General features: G+C 49.3%; 1 protein-coding gene across 5 annotated transcripts; it reads right to left on the bottom strand.

Annotated features, from left to right (window-relative positions):
- Positions 1 to 6,614: 6,614 nt before the first annotated feature.
- Positions 6,615 to 16,112, bottom strand: LOC115394878 (vasodilator-stimulated phosphoprotein-like). Of its 5 annotated transcripts, none has more exons than XM_030100169.1 (13): positions 15,922 to 16,112; positions 12,496 to 12,667; positions 12,149 to 12,350; positions 11,937 to 11,985; positions 11,489 to 11,777; positions 11,269 to 11,408; positions 10,815 to 10,863; positions 8,608 to 8,647; positions 7,939 to 7,978; positions 7,757 to 7,849; positions 7,264 to 7,330; positions 7,039 to 7,096; positions 6,615 to 6,933 (listed from the first exon to the last, which is right to left on the bottom strand). In XM_030100169.1, exons 1-13 carry the CDS (start codon positions 15,924 to 15,926, stop codon positions 6,884 to 6,886), a joined length of 1,254 nt encoding a protein of 417 aa, XP_029956029.1. In that variant the 5' UTR covers positions 15,927 to 16,112; the 3' UTR covers positions 6,615 to 6,883. The 5 variants fall into 5 exon arrangements, with proteins under 5 accessions (XP_029956029.1, XP_029956031.1, XP_029956030.1 ...); XM_030100171.1 differs by having other exon boundaries at positions 7,757 to 7,846; XM_030100170.1 differs by having other exon boundaries at positions 11,489 to 11,774.
- Positions 16,113 to 17,592: the final 1,480 nt, after the last annotated feature.

Below are 17,592 nucleotides of genomic sequence, written 5' to 3'. Positions count from 1 at the left end.
ACTGTAAAGTAATGTAGGACACATCAGATATCCTGGAGCAGTGCTCGATGACGGAGTTATACACCAAAACCAGTGCAAGCGGTTTTACTAGTGCACAGATGTGATTTTGTGGGAAGTAAATTTTCCATGTACTGCTGAAACAGATCTCCTAGCAGCACTCTGTCATCATCAGTCACCACTCTACTTTTAGTAAGTACAGATGCATTCATTGCTTTGTGGCACCTCGTACAAAGGCAAAGGCTCCGTGCAGCCTTCAGGGAGGCAGGCACATGTTGAGTGACAGTGAGTACAGCACAAATGCCCCGGAAGAAGAGACGAGGTGTCTGTATCAAAATGACTGTACAAAGCTTTTCGAAACCATGTGGTCTGGACTGAATTCAGCATGTCTCTGACTGTGTGGTCTACATTTGTGTTTTGTTGGATGCAGTAAACTGCAGCATGTGACTGTGCCCCAGTTCTGCCTGCCCTGCCGATCTCCTTCAGCATCCTCAGGCACACCGTACAACACTACATGGGATATGTTTGGAAAGTTTCGACCCATACCAAGAGCTGCTGTGGCCACACAGCTCTACAGTTGCCTTCACCACTGAAAGAGGATAGCACATAACTTTTGTTGTCTGGTAGCGTTTTGTTATAGTACATGCCAACAAGCATGTTCTCAGGCTTGTGCTCAGGATCCCCGTCAACCCAACAATCACTACCCAACTCTGATTTCAAATAGCAGAATACTCTGCCAACTTCTTCGTAAGTCCGACAGTAAATTGATATTTGTCTCATTGAGAGTCCTTTGTTCTTGATCTCTTCGACAATCCAGTCCAGACAGTCCAGCGAGGGTCCAGAAGTACGTCTCAGTCCCAGTCTGATGTTCCATCTGTTGCGGCTTTCTGTCAAAACCACAGCGTTGTCCAGAAGCAGTTGCCTTTTCACTCTTGGGGCCAATCCCAATTCTACCCCTTACCCCTACCCCTTACCCCTACCCCTATGATATGCGCGTTCACGAGGCTAAAGGGCTATCCCAATTCTACTTTTTGAATAGGGGTAGGGGTAAGGGGAAGGGCTATTTCACCCCTTTCAGCGAAGTCTGCATCGACGCTCCCTATTCTCTATAGGGGTAGGCAGAGTTTCACATTGGCCAGAAAAAACAACATGGCGCCCACCGAGGAGTCGCACAAATGTAAGATTGCTTTCTGTATACTATTTAAAAAGCTATAAAAAGTGCATTTGCTTTACTGAAATGTGTAGATATACTAGCATGACAGTGTCCCAGTCATGGATTAACGTTTTAGCGCTGCGCAGCACCGTTTCCAATCGTAAATTTGTAACTTCTGAAGAGCACTAATCGCTGTATTAACGTCATCTTTTATCACGTTCTTAACGTAATATGTTTGACACAGAGACCCCGATGAAACCCGACTTCTGATTCAGTTTAGAGGTGGAAATGAAGAAAAGTTTTTGAAATCAAAATACAGCGCCAAAACACAGTGGGAGTAAGTTATATTATTCGTCTAAGCTCTAATATGTTAGTAATAAAACGTGTTTATATAAACATATATGTATTACTTTAGGAAATTCATAAAAGAAAATGGCTTGGAAGGGGAAGTTACAGCCCAGCAAGCTTCAAAAAAGTGGGAGAACCTCAAAAAGAAATATAAGGTAAATGATAATACCATTATTAAAAAATAAAAGTAATTTCTAATATAATTTCTATCATTTCTAATATCCATAATTTTTTGTTGTTATAGGAGCGCGGCGGGGCTTAAAGGGCCGAGGGGGATCCCAGTTCATAGTGCTGCAAAGAGCCCCGGCCCTCAGCCCTGTTCTAAAGGGGGAGGAGAGTGATAGGGGGAGGGCCAAGGGCTGAGGGGGAGGGGGAAGGGGGAGAATTGGGATTGGCCCTTGTTCTTGATTCCAGGTCTGTTGTAGCGGTCAGTGCCAAAACAGGTGTACCTGCACAAAAATAAGCATTTGCACTTCAATTGTTTTAAAACAAACACATTTTAAATAGGGCTGTCAAAAATAACGCATTAATTGCGTTAATTAATTTATGTAATGCAGTTTAACACATGCGCATCATGACAAGCCTCACCTCTACCAGCGGGTGGCGGTAGTGCCCCCGCGTGGAATGCAAGCTGCCTGCAAGCTGCCAGCAACAGAAGAAGAAGAAGAAGCCTCACCTCAGCCTCGGCTGATCGAGAAGCTTTTCTGGCACTACAGACTGTTTATCTGCTCCTTTATTACAGATTATTTAGAGAAAATTAAGCACATACACTGTCAGTACATTATCATTAAGTATTGAAGTTTATTTAGCCTTTTTTTCTGTTTCTGACTCGCGGGGCGGCGCCAGAGCGATTAGTTACTTTCACTTCTGTCTGCAGACCTTCTCCTCCCTCCAGACAGTCTCTCTCTCTTTCCACCAGTTTTTCACTCTTTTGGTGTCTTTAAGTGGAGCCATCAGGCTGGAGCTCCATCTACTTTCACTTTTACCGTCATGTTTTGTTTACTGTGGCGCTCTGGAGCATGCGTAGACTGCCGCGATCGCGCAATGCGGTCTCAAAATCTGGCTGCTGCGCGGACGTCCGCGGACCCTAGTGGACCCCAGCGGACAGGAATTCATGACGATTTTTACGTCACGTGGACCAACGCGCAGCACACACCCACGTGGACATGTGAAGCTGGACAGGCAGCAGACAGGAGGCAGAGGAGGCCTGGCGTCTACTCATTTATCAAAACAGAAGAAGAAAGCAGTATGGAGGGAGAGAAGCCGGCTGGCCCCATGGATTCTACTTGCTTGATTAAAAAATGTTGAAGCAGTTTTCTGTTTTCCCCACAAAAAGGAACACTGGCTAAGAATGACCTGTTTAATTGTGCAAGAATAAAGTGTGGTATCTCTTAGTTTTACTTTTCTTGTGGTACTACATTTGTTACAGACCTGACAGTGTAACTCCTGCCAAAAGCCAACTTTAGAGGGACTGCAGAGGGAGCGCTGCACACACACAGACATTATGGTGTGCATGTTTTAGTTTTTTTAATATTTATTTTAATTGGAGCCTTAAATATAAAACACATCACGTTAAATATATATAATCACGTCCTGTCGTTTTTTTGTTAATGCAATACAGGAAAAAAGGGTATATTTCAGACATAGTTGGACATTGCGATTATTTGTGATTAATCATGATTAATTAATTTGTAAGCTGTGATTAATCTGATTAAAAATTTAACCATTTGACAGCCCTAATTTTAAAACATACCATCTGTGCGTCAGGTGAACTTTGTAAACGACGACACCAACAAGATCCTTGAGGCTAGATAACAAGTTGTGCCATTTGTGTTTGAGTAGCCACACCTCTGGACTGCCAGACAACAGCTGGGCTCCACCGCTGAAAATGTCCTAGTCGCTGTGAAGTGCGAGCTGCATCGGCGTGATCCCAGGCTTACTGGCCTCCTGTACCTGTTGCTCCCCCGGATTGGGATGCATGTCCATTTTCTTTGCTGCCAGTGGAGCGAGCTGATAAATGAGACTTTTCCCGAATCCAGTGGGGAGAGCGGCGAATACGTCCGTTTAAGAAAGAAAAGCCTTCAGAGCAGATTCCTGCTGTGAATTCAGCGACAAATTCAGTTCGTTCAGAACTTCAGACAGAGCCGTGGTAAAACCTCGCTGTGTTGCGGCCGCCATCATGATTGTTTTGGGAGAGGTGCCCAGGTGTTTCATGGGTAATCGGGCACTGAATTGTTGAGGTGAAAAAATCTTCTGTCCGTCTCCACGGTGCCGCTCTACCTGAGGCTTCCCCTCCAATCACGCCTCGATCCCACAGAGCCTTTTTGGATCCCAAAATCAAGGTGCACAATAATGACCTGACGACTTCTGGCTTAGTGTGTGAGTTCATTACAGATAGATGTTGTTTCCCTGACACAGAATTCTGGTCCTTGAGTCCCTGGTCTACCCGAAAGTAGCATCCAGCAGGCAAAAGGCCATGTCTAATCTGTGTGTGTGTATTTATGATCCCTCGCTCGCAGGCGGGGTTCTCAAGCTATGGTTCTCTGTAGTTTTCCATTGTCGCACCGTCATGCCATCCTCACTCTCAGGCTCGAGGGTCAGTCAGTCTCCGGCTTTCCGTCCTTCGCTCTCCTGGATGTTATCTGGAAAGAGAAACCAGAACCCTCCCCGGGACTTTGTGTGCTTTTCTCAGGGTCATAATTAGAGTTTATCAAAACCTACACAAACAAGCTTATTGCATTCATATTATAGCACTTTTACCCTCAAAAATCATATGTAAGCAAGCAAGCATTAGAATAAGAATCTTAGAAATAAAATGAATTCCCACAGAATATGACGCAGCGCTAACTCCCGCCTGTCATGGGCTGTGAATTCAGATTCAAACAGCGCCGTCCCAGACTGTTTCGCCATGAATCCCTGAGCATGGAGAGACAGTGCGGCGTGCCAGGCTAGCTATGGTCCACCAGGCTGGTTTGGTCCCGATTCTGCCTCCTCTTGCCTGGACAGCGGCTCTTCAACGCTTCTAGAAGCGTACCTTGATGTCTGCGGGTGTGAAGAGGGAATTTGTCCTGACAATCTGAATTTTCTGCAGCTTTCCAAAGGATCTGTTCTGTTAACGGCGCCGGCTGTGCAGCCATGACACGCGGTGCTGGGATGTTTTTAAAACGCCTCTTTTACCATCCAAAGAAAATATAAGCAGACAAAAAGCCAAACTTTTGTCCACCTCTAGATATTCTAATGAGGAGAACTTCACTGGTAACGTGGACAGACAGGACAGCATGCAGAGAGCGGTGTGGTGGAGGGGCGTGGCCAGGCGAGGAGGCGTGGCAGAGGGGGCGGAGATCACTCTCAGGTGGGTGTGGTTAGTCACCTCTCCCCCCTCCCTCTACTCTCTCCGAGAGGGGGACAGGGGGACGGGGGGACCCACAGAGACACTGGCCAGTGGTGGCAGAGTCCCTGGCCGCCCGCGCTGCTGAGGCATTCTGGGTCAGACGTCCAGCAGCAGAGCGGCCGACCAACCAGGACGAGGCAGTGTGTGTGTGTGTGTCGGGCAGTGTGTGTGTGTCGGGCAGTGTGTGTGCCGGGCAGTGTGTGTGTCGGGCAGTGTGTGTGTGTCGGGCAGTGTGGCAGTGTGTGTGTCGGGCAGTGTGTGCAGGGCCGGCTCTAGGCATAGGCGAACTAGACGGCCGCCTAGGGCGCCACGTCCCGAGGGGGGCGCCGCGGTCGTACAAGGGGCGCCACGACGCTCTGTGTTCCGTGTGCCCCGCTGTGCAGCGGTCCGACGCACTGCGCTCCTCGTCCTCGGCGCTGCCCGGCACTGATCGGTATTGTTCGGCATCATTCCTCAGCGCACGCACCCCCCCCCCCCCCCCCCCCCCCCCCCCCCCCCCCCCCCCCCCCCCCCCCCCCCCGCTCAACAAAATGTCGGGACCGCTCGAAAAACACGCTCCCAAGGGGCGCTCGTCTCGGGCTCGCCTAGGGCGCCTCTGAAGCCCGGGCCGGCCCTGAGTGTGTGTGTGTCAGGCAGTGTGTGTGTCGGGCAGTGTGTGTGTCGGGCAGTGTGTGTGTCGGGCAGTGTGTGTGTCGGGGCAGTGTGTGTGTCGGGCAGTGTGTGTGTCCGGCAGTGTGTGTGTCGGGCAGTGTGTGTGTCGGGCAGTGTGTGTGTCCGGCAGTGTGTGTGTCGGGCAGTGTGTGTGTCGGGCAGTGTGTGTGTCGGGCGCAGGTGTCCTGTAGGCTCCGTCTGATCCTCGTCTGTAATCCTGTTCAGTAATCCATGTTTTGATCAGGAACCAGATTACATATTACTTTATGGACTGTGACGGATTACAGTTACATTTCTGTGTATCGTAATAACGTGATTCATGCAACCCGCTGCTCCCCAGCAGGTATTCCATGACCTGCCACAGGAAGCCAGGTCTCCTCCGTATCGAGGGAGCGTCTTCACGGATGGTCAGTTTGAGCTCGTTCCCGATGTTCGTCTTGCTAAAACACAGCCAGAGCCTCGGCCGACCGCCAGCACTGCCAGGCTTTATTCACAGGAATGTGTGTTAAAAGAATAACAGTAAACGTGCTGTTTTAATTTAGCAGGTGTTGTTTTCTTTGAAACTCGATGATCTCCGTAAGCACAGCCCGCGGTGACGTCTTTATTTCCATATTTGTTCCAGTGTGTTCATATCGCACTAAACCAGGTTTATGGTTTGTGAAACTGAGATTTTTCTCATTTAATTATTGGAAATCTTCACTAATAAGGTAAATGTAAATGTCTTTATCCATCTTGCCTGCACATAAAGAGAGTTCTGCTCTTCCTCAGTAAGCTGAGGTCACGTGACGCCTGAGTGTTTTTTATATCATGGCAGTTTCTTAGAATTAATTCCTGTAAAGAAAAATCACAATATGCTCTCTCTGCCCCTGTACCGCGGCACTCGGCCCGGGTCCGCCGTGCAGAACCACTTCCACACGTCTCCTCCAGTAAGTCCACCATTCATGTGTTCATCAGATCACTAACCACCTCACCCGAACTGGAGCTCCTCTGCTGATACTATTGAATCCATTCTGGGGACGTTTTCAAACATAAATAGATGGAAAATAATGTGTTCAGCAAAGCAAATGAAAACGCTGTTATTGAAAATGATTTATTTTGCAACGTTTCGAACATGAACGGACATCTGCAGGCTGACAGAAACAGAGGACGTCTCTGTTCCTGCTTCTCAAAGCCAAACGTAAAGAAAGAAAGAAAAGAAGCTGGTTGTTCTCTGCGAGCCTGTTCTGTGGTCGGTCTCAGCCCTGAAACGTCCCAGAAGGCTCGGCGGTCAGAGACTCTGCTCCAGCGCGGCGCCGGAGCGTCGGGTGAAAGGCCAGTGGGGACGGAGTGGCGTCCGCCGTCCTTCACGAGTCTCCAGCCCCGAGCCGAGCGGCCTGCAGCTCCTGGATCAGCGCTGCCAGAGGAAGACGCCACAGCAGCGTGAAGCGGGGTGGGAGTGTGTGTGTGTGTGTGTGTGTGTGTGTGTGTGTGTGTGTGTGTGGGGACGTTGGAGCTTTACCACTGATGATGTCTTCCTTCACTTTCTGCAGCTCTTTCTTCACCTCTTCCAGGATTTCCTGCAGAAACACCAGAGTTCGTTATTGGAGCTTTTATTTTGAAACAAAACGCTGAGGCGGGATTGCGTCTGCTCTGCGACAGGATGACAGAACCCTTCAGAGTCTCAGCCTTTCGCCTTTCAGACCGACTCTGCAGGTCAGGAGGACAGACGCTGCTGAGGACCAACCTCTTTGACTCTGTCCAGCTCAGCGTCGCTTCCTGCAGGCTCTGAGCTCCTCTTCGTCACTTTGACCCTTCAGTAGAAAGACCACCCCACACACACACACACACACACACACACACACACACACACACACACACACACACACACACTTATTTTCATATCTTTGGAAAATAATTATTTTACTGAAATTCAGTTAAAACCACATTGTAAGGAAAGAGTTTCCAAGAAAATAAGAATTTTCAGAGGAAAGTGCGAAAAGTCAGAGTTGTGTGGGAAATGAGGGCAGCACTGTTCCTCTCAGTGAGACCTTTTATTGTGAAGGTGAGACAGGAAGGAGGCCACAGAGTGAGCAGGAGCTGTCCTCAGCGATCAGAGCTGGAAGCGTCAGGATTCTGATTCCCTTCCAGCCGTGATGCTGGAGAACTCTGAGAACCGCCGCCGTCTCACCGTCTCACGGTGAGACGCTGCAGGACAGGAGGAGGAGGAGGACCGGTACCTGGACGCCGGGCCGGGGCTCTGGAAGGGGGAGTTGGAGGAGCTGAGGGTGGGGCTGGAGTCCTTCTGGCTGGAGCTGAAAGCTTTCTGCCTGCTGGAGACACGAGGCTCTCAGGACGCCTGCTGTGTGGAGGACCCCTGTGTGGGGGACGGGACGTCTCCTGTGTGTTGGACGTCTCTTACCTGGGCGCGGCGCCGCTCTTGTCCCTCAGCTGGCCGGTCTCTGTGGAAGGGGACGTCAGAGACGTTACCAGACGGATCTATTTGCTCTCTTTGCTCCTGCTAGCAGCCTGGACCCTGTGGGGTCAGAGGTCAGCAGCCTGCATGAGCCTGAATTCAGCTGGAAGCTGTGAGGACGTCGTCGGGACAGTCTGGACCGTCAGGTGTTTGTCCGGAGGTTTTGACATGCTGGTTTTTCAGTTTTACCGTCTCACTGCTGGGAGTGTGCAGGCAACTCTGAACTTCAGGAATTATTCAAGAATCATTTCTTCATTTCATACATGTGGAAAACATTCGCTCAGGCACAGGTGCACATGAATCCCGCGTTTAAGCCCCGGAGACAAATCTGCTGAATAATTTCACTTCGTTTTATAATAATATATTTAAACCTGACACATATAACTCAACATGTCTCAGAAGAGTAGGAACATTTCTATGATTTAAATGTCACATTTTCACATTAAACCTAAAAGATATTCTAGAGTGCACAATAAAAAATATTCTGATTTAAAATGTTTAATTTATTCAAATCCCCCAGAAATGCTGCAGAGAGGCTGTGAAGGCTCACATGTGCTGGAAGCAAACCCCCGATACCGGCTGAACATACAGACAGGCTTCTGAGGAGCCACTCACCTCCGGGTCCTGAGGACTTCACCGCCGAGCCAGAATCCTCCTGCAGAGACCACATAACAGAACACTCAGCGCGAGGGGAAGCGGTTCCAGGATGGACAGAGCAGTCAGGAGCCTGATCCAGAGGAACTTGGACGTTCTCCTGGAACTAGTTATTTTCCAGTTCCCCAGTTTGCTGACTCGTCTGGATGAGCCCCCTGTAGCTGTGGGTGCTTCCTCGGGTAACGGCACTGTCGGCCTGTCAGAGGGTTCAGCACCCAGACTCAGTAGATGTTAGGAAATCATATCAGTAAATATGACTTGTCCAGTGTTTCCCAAAGCATGGTCACTTTGTCTAAGGTGCTGTGGCATAAAAAATGAGGCATCCAGCGTGGACGCCCCTCCTCAGAGAGTCCTGGGCTGCCGGTCAGTCCCGCCGCCCTGCTGGCAGAACAGCTCTACACTTCATTTCCTCCTGGAGGATCAGTAAGGGTTCTGAAATCTGTGTCCACTACAGGAGGTTCAGCTGGAGCTGAACGGTGCTGTTCTCCTAGCTGTGCCACAGAGAACAGAGGCTCACCACCGGGGACGGGTACCGATGTACTGATGTACCGCTCACATTTGAACCCGTACAGTACCGATTCCCGGTGCCTGGGAATCAGTACCGGTACTCAACAGCACCAATTTCTGTAACTTTTGTGTGCATTTCTGTGGTAATAAATGTTAATTTCCTGCTAGCAGCAGACGAGTCCCTGACGGGGACCCTATGCTGGAGTGCTAACAGATGCTAGCATGCTAGCAGCACCCAAGGCAGGAGTTGTAGTCGTACATGTGAAGCTGTTTAAAACACTGCACTCTTCAGACTTGTGAAATATCGTGCTCTTCACCAGGAGCTTCCTGACTTCAGCGGCATCCCGCCGCGGTGAGCATCATCTGCATCACGGTTTGAAACATTAGCAGTGATCTGGAGCCTTCTTATCAGCCATGCTGCTCTGCTGACGGAACACCCGGCTGCTCACGACTCTACACAGCTGCAACGCTGTGTTCAAGTCCGAATCGGAACATTGCCTACTCTTCCTCTCCCTCTCAGTCATTAAGGTGCGTTCAGGCACCGAAACATGGTGCCGTTTGAATTTACCTGAATCAGTACTCGGTAGTACTGACGGAATCCGGTCGGTACCAATAAAATACCAAGTCCAGGACCCATCCCCACTGACGACTTCGCTCTGACACATGAGCAGAGCAGCTGAGGAGGGACTACCAGAGAGAGAAGGACCAGGACTACCTGAGACTGAAGGACCAGGACTACCTGAGACTGAAGGACCAGGACTACCTGAGACTGAAGGACCAGGACTACCTGAGACTGAAGGACCAGGACTACCTGAGACTGAAGGACCAGGACTACCAGAGACTGAAGGACCAGGACTACCAGAGACTGAAGGACCAGGACTACCAGAGACTGAGCAATACTGGAAGGATATCTAGGAGAAAGAGGCGCCCCACAACACTAACACACCGTGGCGAGCAGACCTACAAGCAGAACACTGCAACCTCCCAGAACAAGAACCAGCAGTCATCACAACAGCAGACATCCAGAGAAGAAGACCTGGACAGCTCCAGGTCCTGACAGGATCCACACCTACTGGCTGAAGAAGCTCCCTGCTCTCCATGAAGGCCTGGCAGCCCAAATGACCCAGCATCGGCAGGGACCTGAGAACCTTCCTGGGAAACTCAATGAGGCCATGAACACAACTCAGGAAGCGACCTGGAAGCCAGTGGCAGAGGAGAGCAATGTGGCAGATACCAAGGAGACGCTCTGTCCCCCCTGCTGGTCTGCAGAGACCTGACCCCCCTCAGCCAGACCAGCACCAGGAGTGGAGACAGGAACCGGTTCCACAGCGGAACAGTCGTCAGCCACCTCCTCTACATGGACGACATCAAGCTGCAGCCAAGACTGACCGGGACATGGACTCCCTGATCCACCTCACCAGGATGTCCAGCAGGGACATGGACTCCCTGATCCCCCTCTCCAGGACATCCAGCAGGGACATGGGGACGTATGTCCCTAACCAGACTCCCTCTTCCTGCTCTTCAGCCTGTGGCTGCTGCTCAGGGGGAGATGGAGCTCTGCACCTTGGTTATGCTGATGTGAGACAGGCTCATGTCTCCTAACCAAAACACCAAAGGACGATAAGACACAGTCCTCATAAAGACGGTGAAGAGTGACTCACATTGACAGGTTCTTCCTTCTTTGCAGAGGGACTATCAGCAGCTTTCCTCCTATTCAAAAGAAAAGTGTGTGACAGAACACAAATTCAGGATTCAGAACTATCAAAGTCATCACAGACATTGTTGTTTCAATTCGATTGACTGCTACACAGAAAATCTAAAAAATTCTGCATGCACAAGAAGAAAGGTGGAAAAGAAAAACTCAGTGCCGTACTTCAACAGTCAGAACAGTCAGAGCTTCTTCATGACACTCTGGACCATTTTCTAGTGAAATTAGGACCGCTGGAGGACCCGCACTGCACTGAGCTTCTTCCTTTCCTCACTCTCCATGTTTTACTTTAACATCTCTCTCTCTCTCTCCGAGTCTGGTTCTGCAGAACAGTTCTGGTTTTATCAACCATCTGCCCAGATCTAAATCAAGTGGTACAGAAGGAGGATGGCTGGATGGTAACTTGCCTTCTGGCCAGGATGGCACTCATTTCTCCCATAAGGCCTCCTCCACCTCCTCCACCTCCTCCACCTCCGCCACCTCCGCCACCTCCTCCAGGCGAAGGTGGAGGTGGCTTGCTGGCTGGTGTCGCTGCTGCATCTTCATCCTAGACAGACAAAAAGGATCTGACCTGCTTTGGTTGTTCCTCTGAAGTGCAGCGAACTCTCAGTGGTTTCACAAACTGACCCTGGCAGCTTTACGCAGTTTGGCTCCTGCCAGAGCTGCTGCCAGCCCCCCTCCTCCTCCTCCTCCTCCTCCTCCTCCTCCTCCTCCCATCGGAGGTGGAGGTGGTGCAGGTGGACCTCCGGATGGAGGCGGTGGTGGTCCGGAGGAAGGCGGGGGTGGAGGTGCTGGCGGGGCGGTGGGAAGGGGTGGTGGAGCAGGTGGGGCGGGTGGGGCAGGTGGGGCAGGTGGGGCAGGTGGGGCAGAAGGGGCAGCAGAGGCCTGCCGGTCTCTCTCCTGTTGCTCCTGCCTGCTGATAATCCACAGAGGTCAGAGGTCAAAGGAGCTCTCCCCTCTGTGTTCGGTCTTCTTCTACTTGGTTTAAAGTCAAACTGCTGGCTGCACAGAAACAGTTTTACTCCTGGAAAAGGAGGCAGTGAGTGAAGAATGTTACAGAGCGTTAGGACAGCACCTCTTCTGTTGTTCCAGCTGCTGTGCAGAGGGTCCAGCGTGAGCAGGGCCTGAAGGAAACATGATGGAATCTGCCTTTACAGGTGGAAGGTGTGATGAGTGTGGACATGCAGTCCACTTCACCCACATGTCAGGTCAGTGAGACTTTGCAGACATCATGTCTCATCAGTGAGTGAGGCTGAAGCATTAGTGAATGGACTGGACTTCACGCACTGGGGGTGTTCTGGTGCTGACCTGGGTCTGCTGGGGCGCTGAGAGCCTCCAGAGCCTGAGTCATGGAGCTGGCAAACAGGACCGCGTCGTCTTTGCTGCTGAAGTTCAGCCCCCACACTTGTTTGGAATCCCTCCACTGGTGGAAGTTTGCTGTAGCTTGATTATACTTCATCCCTCTGACCACAGCACAGTTTATCACCACCTGCGACGAGGAGGCCGGGGGAGGGAGTTACCACAACCTGCTCTAAAGACCAGGGTCTGAGTGTGTGTGTGTGTGTGTGTGTGTGTGTGTGTGTGTGTGTGTGTGTGTGTGTGTGTGTGTGTGTGTGTGTGTGTGTGTGTGCTACCTGCTGGTTGGCCTGCAGCTTGCGGCCCACCACTCTGAAGGTGTTGGCTGCAGGGTTGTGAAAGATCTGGACTCGGCTGAAGGACGGGGTGTCGGATCCTGCTGGGATCCAGCGCTTGTGTCCGTCGTCGTACAGCATGACCGTGGCCTTGACCTGGCAGATGCTGGACTCGCTGTGAAGAAGGTAGTCAAATTAGGACATGAGGCTGGATATCCGCTGTCCCTGCTGGTGGAAGTGTGGGACAGCTGAGTCTGTGGTGAATCAATCTGTGGATGAAGGCATTTCCTCTGAGGGCCTCCAGGCGGCGCTGTGGCTGAAAGCTATTACTCAGTATAGAGTTCAGTTTCCTGAGCATCCAGCTTCTGGGTCTCCTCTGGTCTGCATCAGTCCATCCTTCAGCTCCGGGTTGGAAGTAAGTATAAGTACAGTTTTTTTGTAAAGCGCTTTTCACAGAGCAGCCGTCACGGATCACATCAGGATCAAGAAATCCGGACGAAAGATCATATTAGCTAACCAGACTCAAACTGGCTTTAAAGAAAGCACTGTCGAGCTAGACCTGTTCTCAGGTCCTGAACCAGCTCCACCTTGAGAACCACGGTCCCACAGCTCATTACGCTGCACATGTCTGCTGTGGTGTCTTATCAGCTTGGCCAGTTTTAATGGATTAATTCATTTCGCCCGTTGGAGTAGGATTTGTTTCAACACCTCCACCTATAGAGAAAGCTTTTCAGCCATTTCAGCAGTCTTGCCCACCTCTGGCTGGTTCTATTGCACCTGTCTGAGCCTTTCTGGGCAGTCTGAGAGCTCCAGGTACAGCAGCAGAGTGCCAGGGACAGTGAAAGAGCTAAACTCTATTTTCCTCCCAGACTTTTCTTTATTTAGGTTTAATCATCAACATTTCCCAGTTGATGTGGAGGCCAGCATGCAGGATAACTAACTATTCAATCCCAGCTGGCATTCAACCCACCTTAAAGGAGCACAGCGCAGTTTGCTCGTTTTATGCGAAACATCGCCCCCTGCAGGCCTCAGGCGTAACTGTAGCTTAGTGAAAAGCTCGTGTCTGTGGCTTGTGCCCATGTACGTGCACAGAAGAGGGAACTCCTTCCTCGCTCTTTTAGCAGCGCTCCAGTAAAATGTAAGTTTCTCCTGCCTGGTGGGTCTGTGTGGAGCTGAGGCAGTGCTAGAAGCCGGTCTTTTCTTACTGTCTGGAGGCTCCAGCCTCAGTACTGCTCCGTTGTTGCTGCTAAGCGTCTGGCGGAGTAATGGCGGACAAATCGAAACTTAAGGATTACCAGGCCAGCGGGAGGCGCGTTACGTCAGGCTCAGAGCGATTCGTACCCGAATCACTCATATTGCTGTGCCTTCAGCGCCCTGCACAGGACAATAGGAGCGACTGCGATCTTGCAAAAATAGCTCTTGCTGCCCATCAGGCAAAGGTGAAAACGTGTGTGGGTGTGAATAATTGATCATTTAATATTTAAAACTGCGCTGTGCCCCTTTAAACTTAAGTTTAGTTGAAATAATGTCAGTTGATGAAAAACGTTAATTCAACATCAAAACAAAGTTGACACTAAATGGTTGAAGTTGTGTCGTGAACTCACTGTGGATTCAACATTGAAATAACTTTTTGTAGATGTATATCTAATCGTCAGTATTTTTAAATCATGATTTCTAAAAATTTTGCTGAAATATGTCGGTTGAAAAACAACGTTATTTCAACACCAAGACAGTGCTGATAAATTTACCATTGGACTAGTGTTTATGTGAACGTTAACCCCGCCTTGTATTTCTTTTTCTTTGAGTCTGTTTTCATTGTCTCGTAAAGATAGAATTATGTCTAATAAAAGAGCCACACAAGCGGTTAAATTTAGTGCGTAATGTCATCAAATTGTGAACTTTGGTGAAACACAAAACAAACATTTTTAAAACCACCACTTTGTTTCGTGTGTATTGCACTGTATTTCAGGAGAAGTAGTTTTCTGCAAAATAGTGGTCACCCTCAAGTTTACAATCTCAATATACAGTTAACTAATAGCTCAACAGGTAAGGCTGATGCTCACTGAACAGTTGTAAGTTCCATTCCCATGTATCACCCGTCTGTAATGAAACGCCGAAATGACTGAAAGACTGTCTGAACCTCAGACTGCAGGCCTGGTGGTCGATGTAATTTATAATTTTCTGCACTTTTGCTGCTATACTGCTCAGTTTAACTAAAACCAAGATTGATTCATGGTTGAAAACATGATGTTGAAATAATGTGATTTCAACGATCAGATCTGCAAAATCAAAACAAAATTCAACAGTTATTCAACATTGATACCTGACGTTGATTCAACAGTGATTCAACGCTAAAATGCCAGCTGGGATCTTTCTTAACTTGAAGTGGAACATTTGGACCTTCAGCTGGGACAGAGGAGTCTTTCAGAAGACGGACATATCGAGTGTTCATCATATGGAAGCTTGTAAAGCAGTGTAGGAGATCCATCAGTCAGTCAGTCCACGTATCACCCTGTCAGAGCTTCAGGGAGACGCTGCAGAGGAGCCTCATGGACCCCGTGTGTGTGTGTGTGTGTGTGTGTTCTTGTACATACCCAAAAGTAAGGACCAAAACTTGTTTTTCACCAACAGAGTGAGGACATTTTTGTCGGTCCTCACTTTTCAAAAGGCCTTCTTTGACCTTTTTGAGGGTTCAGACTTGGTTTTTGATTTAGGGTTACAGTTGGGTTCAGGTCAGGTTTAGGGCATAGGTCAGGGTTAGGCATTTATTTTTGATGGTTAGGGTTAGGGGCTAGGAAATGCATTATGAGTGTCCTCACAACGATATCAGTACAAACGTGTGTGTGTGTGTGTGTGTGTGTGTGTGTGTGTGTGTGTGTGTGTGTGACTGAAGAATGATTCACTAACAGATGAAAACAGGAAGAACAAGCAGGGAAAGCGGTGAACCTGGACAGGCAGTTGGAGCTTCAGGTGTGGAGGGTTCCGTGAGTGAAGAGAAAAGAGAAGCTGTGACTGTGGATTATTTCACGGCTTCATCGGCCGTCCTGCAGACAGTGTGAGCGCTCTGTGGAGAGCGTTTCTCACTGTGCACGCTGTGAACAGTCCTCCAGTCTCAGCTTCCTGCCACAAAGCCTTTTTATGTTGCAGCCACTTCCTTCTCTGCTCGCAGTCGAGCCTAATAAGGTCATGCTTGTCTTGTCGGCGGTAGACACGCTAACTTGTGAAAGTTTGAGCTTGTTCTGCTGATCGGGGCTGTGAGCAGTGAACTGTCCGATTCATCCTGCTTCAGCTGAAAATTCAACATGTTTCGGTGGAGCGGGAGGTTCAGGAAGCCGGCAGCGATCAGCACAGTTGCTTTAGATAAAGGAGACATTTCGGGAGGTCTGGAAAAATAAAGCAGTGTCTGGACGCGTCCAGTCACACACTCACCTCATGTTGCTGCTGCGGGTCCAGGACCGGCGTCACGCTGAGGGTCCGCTGAGGCTGCTGAGGCTGCGCTGAGGGTCCGGTTGCAGGTGTTTGTGCTGGCAGGCAGGTCGTGGGAGCGCTCAGTCCTGCCTGCACAGCCCCATCGCTCTGTCGAGACAGAAACACCAACCACTTGCACTTCTGTCTTTGTACTGTCATTTCCTTGATGGTTTTTTTTTTGGTCTCTTCCTGTTCTTGTTTTATTTGACTGACTGTTGAACATGTTTCACACCTTCCTCATTGCTTGGCTCTGATTTCTCTCCTCCTCCCGACACGCTCCAGCGCTGTGGACGGCAGCAGCAGGTCTGTCTGCTGCAAAGTGAAGGACAGCACCGTCCACTGCTCTCACAGAAGAATTTAGACTTTCTCTGATAAGAACGTCTCTGAGAGGACACCGCATGGAACACACACCCTCCTGGAACGATTTGGCAGAACCACGTTCAGCAGTAAGATGATAAAATCTCCTCTGAGGTCTTCCCCAGGTGGAGCTCGGTCACTGTTTATGCAGTGTTTGAGTGAACTGTGTCCACGAGGCTCCGACAAGCTTTAATGAACGGCTGCTTCCCTCCTGTGTGAGGCAGTAGCATCATCAGCAGCAGCCGCTGGACAACACAGACACACCGTCCAAATCACACAGTCGTTTAATAAAACTACGGCTGCTTTCATACCAGGCAGTCCGGGACGGGGCTCTCCTGTAGGGGGGTGTGAAGTATCACACCTTGCTTCGCTTCTTCTTGCTGCTCACTGGACCGTCGACCAAAAACATGAACAATGGCATGCAATGACAGCAGCTGCTCGTTAGGAGGCGCTGTTGGTCGACATGAACACTGACCACACAGGCAGAAGAAATCCGGCTCATCTGATTGGTGCGGACCAAAACTGGAAGTCCCAACCAGCAGCCGGCTAGCGATTAGCGGCTAACGGCTAACCACATGATTTATAGGCTTTTCACCATCCATCAAGAAGCTGCTCTTCTTCACCACTCCATGTCTGACCTCTGACCTCCAGACAGTTTCTAACTCTTTCTTTGAGCGTCTGCTTCTTCTGTATTTTCAACCAAAAAAAAAAAAATCTGTCAAATAAAAAAACTTCTTTATATGCAATTTTTTGGGGTATCCAATTCTTTTTTTGGGTTTGAACAAGTTTTTTCTTTGACTGAAAACTTTTTTTTTTTTTTTTTTTGATTGAAGTGAAGTTTTTTCTGATTGAAAACATGTTTTGCGATTGGAGCAACTTTTTTTTGATTGAAAAATAAAGACACAAATTTACCTCCATACGATTCAAGAACAAGGTGAAGGAAGACTTAGGCTCACGGCAAGAAAACATAAACAATGCCTGGCTCAAGAATGCGACAGCGCTTGATCCACGTTTCAGAGAGTTGAAGAGCCTGCTCAAGACCGACAGAGAAGAGGTGTGGACCACACTGGGGGGATGCTGCTAGCATCCCTAGTTGTCCTATGCAAAATAGAAAGCTTACAATGACTTACTAAATTAAAAACAACAATAAAACAAACAACGCAACAAAATGGAAAGAAAAAAAAATCCCCTCAATTCCCTACGTAGCCATTTCTGTCTTACTGCACATGTGCCACTTTCCAATCCCCAGAATGCATCACACGCTCAATGCTTGCA

Source organism: Salarias fasciatus, chromosome 10 (assembly GCF_902148845.1).
Source record: "Salarias fasciatus chromosome 10, fSalaFa1.1, whole genome shotgun sequence".
Lineage (NCBI taxonomy): Eukaryota > Metazoa > Chordata > Actinopteri > Blenniiformes > Blenniidae > Salarias > Salarias fasciatus.
Note: the sequence above shows the minus strand (reverse complement) of the source record. Positions and strands in the feature narration are given on the sequence as shown.